General features: G+C 45.6%; 1 protein-coding gene across 1 annotated transcript; it reads right to left on the bottom strand.

Annotated features, from left to right (window-relative positions):
• Positions 1 to 631: 631 nt before the first annotated feature.
• On the bottom strand, positions 632 to 2,564 carry LOC140912066 (uncharacterized). The gene is made up of 2 exons (XM_073346220.1): positions 1,818 to 2,564; positions 632 to 1,168 (listed from the first exon to the last, which is right to left on the bottom strand). The coding sequence occupies exons 1-2, from the start codon at positions 2,542 to 2,544 to the stop codon at positions 1,146 to 1,148; spliced, it is 750 nt and encodes a 249-aa protein (XP_073202321.1). The 5' UTR covers positions 2,545 to 2,564; the 3' UTR covers positions 632 to 1,145.
• Between the last annotated feature and the right edge of the window lie 1,287 nt (positions 2,565 to 3,851).

The raw sequence follows: 3,851 nt of genomic DNA, 5'->3' as shown, positions 1-3,851 counted from the left end.
TCCAGACCAGAAAATAACCGTTGGCGATGTTGAAATGCCTAAAGTTATCCTTGGGGACCCAGCCTACCCCTTAATGCCATGGCTCATGAAGCCATACACAGGCACCCTGGACAGTAGTCAGGAGCTGTTCAACTATAGGCTGAGAAAGTGCAGAATGGTGGTAGAATGTGCATTTGGACATTTAAAAGTGCGCTGGCGCAGTTTACTGACTCGGTTAGACCTCAGTGAAACCAATATTCCCATTGTTATTACTGCTTGCTGTGTGCTCCACAAAATCAGTGAGAGTAAGGGGGAGACGTTTATCATGGGGTGGGAAGTTGAGGCAAATCGCCTGGCCGCTGATTACACACAGGCTGACACCCAGGCGATTAGAAGAGCACAGCAGGGTGCGCTGCACATCAGAGAAGCTTTGAAAACCAGTTTCATGACGGCCAAGGTACTGTGTGACACTTCTGTTTGTTTCTCCTTGATGAAAACCCACCCCCTTAGTTGCCTCTAAATTCCCTGTAAGGCAACCGCCCTCCCCTCCCTGCTTCGATCACAGCTTGCAGAGGCAGTAAAGTCATTGTTGTTTCAAATTCATGCATTCTTTATTAATTTGTCACACAAATAGGGGGATAACTGCCAAGGTAGCCCAGGTGGGGTGGGGGAGGAGGGAAGGACAAGGCCACACTGCACTTCAAAACTTATTCAATGCTAGCCTTCTGTTGCTTGGGCAGTCCTTTGAGGTGGAGTGGTTGGGTGCCCGGAGCTGCCCCTGCCCCCCGTGTTTTTGGGCATCTGGGTGAGGAAGCTATGGAACTTGGGGAGGAGGGCAGTTGGTTGCACAGGAGCTGCAGTGGCGGTCTGTGCCTTTCCTGCACCTCAACCATACACCAGAGCATATCAGTTTGATCCTCCGTAGCCTCAGCATTGCATCCTGCCTCCTTTCATCATGCTGCTGCCACCTTTCCTCTTGACCCCGCCACCTCTCCTGTTGCTTCCGCCACTTGTCCTCACATTCATTTTGTGCCTTCCTGGACTCTGCCATTGTCTGCCTCCATGCATTCAGTTTGGGTGGATTGCATGAGCTCAGAGAACATTTCAACGAGAATGCGATTTTTTCACCTTCTCATCTGCGCTAGCCTCTGGGACGGAGATGCTAGTCACAGCGTTGAAACATTTGCAGCTGCAGGAGGAAAAAAAGGGAGATTAAAATTGAAAAAGACACATTGGCCATTTAAAAGGAGGGGCTGATGTTTTCGGGTTAACTTGCAGCACAAACCCAACTAAACCTCCGCACACACCCAATTCTCTGGGGTGATCGCTTCCAGATCTGTGTGGCTAACAGGGGGGGTGATTTCTTTTCAGCCACAGGCAAACATCCCAGCAGGAACGGGCACCTCTGATGTCCTCTGAATAAAATTCCCCTATTTCAACCAGGTGACCATGAATGATATCACTCTCCTGAGGATAACACAGAGAGATGAAGAACAGATGTTGTTTGAATGCCAGCAAACACTGGGACACACACTGCCATGCTTTCTTATGCAATGATTCCAGACTATGTGCTACTGGCCTGCTGTGGTAAAGTGTCCTAGTATGGAGGATGCAATAAGGCTGCCCTCCCCAAAAACCTTTTGCAAAGGCTTTGGGAGTACCTCCAGGAGAGCTTCATTGAGATGTCCCTGGAGGATTTCTGCTCCATCCCCAGACATGTTAACAGACTTTTCCAGTAGCTGTACTGGCCGTGAATGCATCCCAAGTCTTCAGGGCAAATTAATCATTAAACATGCTAGCTTTTAAACCGTGAATTATATTTACAAAGGTACACTCACCAGAGGTGTCTCCTCTGCCTTCAAGGTCCGGGAGCCCGGGTTGGGACAGTACTGTCTCCAGGGTGATAAACAGTTCCTGGCTGTTGGGGAGAACGGTTTCTCCGCTTGCCTGGTGTGCGCTATCTTCAACCTCCGCCTCCTCCTCATCTTCCTCATCCCCAAAATCCTCATCTCTGTTGAGTAAGACTCCCTTGCAGGAGTCCATGTACAGGTGTGGGGTAGTTGTAGGGGCGCCCCCTAGAATTGCATGCAGCTCATCATAGAAGTGGCATGCCTGGGGCTCTGACCCCGAGCAGGTGTTTGCCTCTTGGGTTTTTTGGTAGGCTTGCCTAAGTTCCTTAAGTTTCACACGGCACTGCTGCGGGTCCCTGTGATAGCCTCTGTCCTTCATGCCCTTGGAGATTTTTTCAACTATTTTGGCATTTCGTCTTTTGGAACGGAGTTCTGATAGCACGGATTTGTCTCCCCACACAGCAATCAGATCCAGTACCTCCCATTTGGTCCATGCTGGAGCTCTTTTGGGATTCTGGGACTCCATGGTCATCTCTGCTGATGAGCTCTGCGTGGTCACGCCACGGTGGCCAAACAGGAAAAGAAATTCAAAATTTTGCGAGACTTTTCCTGTGTACCTGGCCAATGCATCCAAGTTGAGAGTGCTGTCCAGAGCGGTCACAATGGAGCACTGTGGGATTGCTCCCGGAAGCCAATACCGTTGAATTGCGTCCATACTAACCCAAATTCGATCCAGCGATGTCAATTTCAGCACTAATCCCCTTGTCGGAGAGGAGCACAGAAATCAATTTTAAGAGCCCATTAAGTCGACAAAAATGGCTTCGTTGTGTGGACGGATACAGGGTTAAATCAATCTGGTGCTGCTAAATTCAACCTAAACTCGTAGTGTAGACCAGGGCTCAGAATATAAAATAAAAAGCACAGTGATTAGGCAATATTTACTCTACATGTTATATAGAAAGGAAACAAAGAACAAGGAAATCTATTGATATTCCAAGCCAAATGCTGACACTAAAATGGAGTTAAGGTTGAGAGTAAGTATGAATAACATAAGGGTAAAAATCTTTACAGGGACATTGTAATCATCTCAAAACCAAATATAACAAACCCAGGAAATTCAAAGTTAAGGTTACATTTAAAAATGCAAACATTAACAGTTAAGACACCCTAACAACTTTAACTTTGCCCTGAAATGATTCCATGCAATAACCAAGTGAATTTTTTATTTAAAAATTTTAGTATTTGTACTTAGATTAAACTGATTTTTAAACAGTTAGATTTTTCAGCTTTTTTCATTTTTTTTCTCCCCTCTTGGTGTCACTTTCCCTGCCTAAGTGGCTGAACCCTATAGATATTTGAGTCAGTAGAGCCTTTGATCTAACAGATCCAGAGGTCTTGGATAAGCCGTCATGGGATAAGACAGAAGGTCATCTCATGAATCAGTGGTTAAAAGAGGGAAACAAAGGGTAAGAACAAATGGTTAGTTTTCGGAATGGAGAGAAGTAAATAGTGGTGTCCCCCAGGGGTCTGTACTGGGACCAGTGCTGCTCAACATATTCATAAATGATCTGAAAAAGAACATGAACAGTGAGGTGGCAAAATTTGCAGACGATGCAAAATTACTCAATATGGTTAAATCCAAAGCTGACTGTGAAGAGTTACTAAGGGATCTTACTGAACTGGGTGACTGGGCAACAAAATTGATCAATATTGATAAGTACAAAATAATGCACATTGGAAAACATAATCCTGACTATACATAAAAAATGATGGGGTCTAAATTAGTTGTTACCACTCAAGAAAGAGAGTTTGGGATCATCGTGGATAGTTCTCTGAAAAGATCCACTCAATGTGTGTAGCGGCAGTCAAAAAAGCTAACAAAATTATAGGGGCCATTATGAAAGGGATAGATAATAAAACAGAAAATATCATAATGCCACTTGTGATGGGATATTCACCCCATACCCGCCTAGAAGGGCGTAATGAGGCTGAGGAGAGACCAATTAACCAGATAGGCCACAG

The sequence above is a fragment of the Lepidochelys kempii genome, chromosome 5 (assembly GCF_965140265.1).
Source record: "Lepidochelys kempii isolate rLepKem1 chromosome 5, rLepKem1.hap2, whole genome shotgun sequence".
NCBI lineage: Eukaryota > Metazoa > Chordata > Testudines > Cheloniidae > Lepidochelys > Lepidochelys kempii.
This window is presented reverse-complemented; position numbering and strand designations above follow the sequence as displayed.

Bases quoted from the DNA above. Each gene is read 5' to 3' on its own strand.
- LOC140912066 (XM_073346220.1), bottom strand. From the start codon at position 2,544: ATGGACGCAATTCAACGGTATTGGCTTCCGGGAGCAATCCCACAGTGC. The intron at 1,169-1,817 runs GTGAGTGTACCT...TTCCTCCTGCAG, and splicing joins AGGCAGAGGAGACACCTCTG to CTGCAAATGTTTCAACGCTG.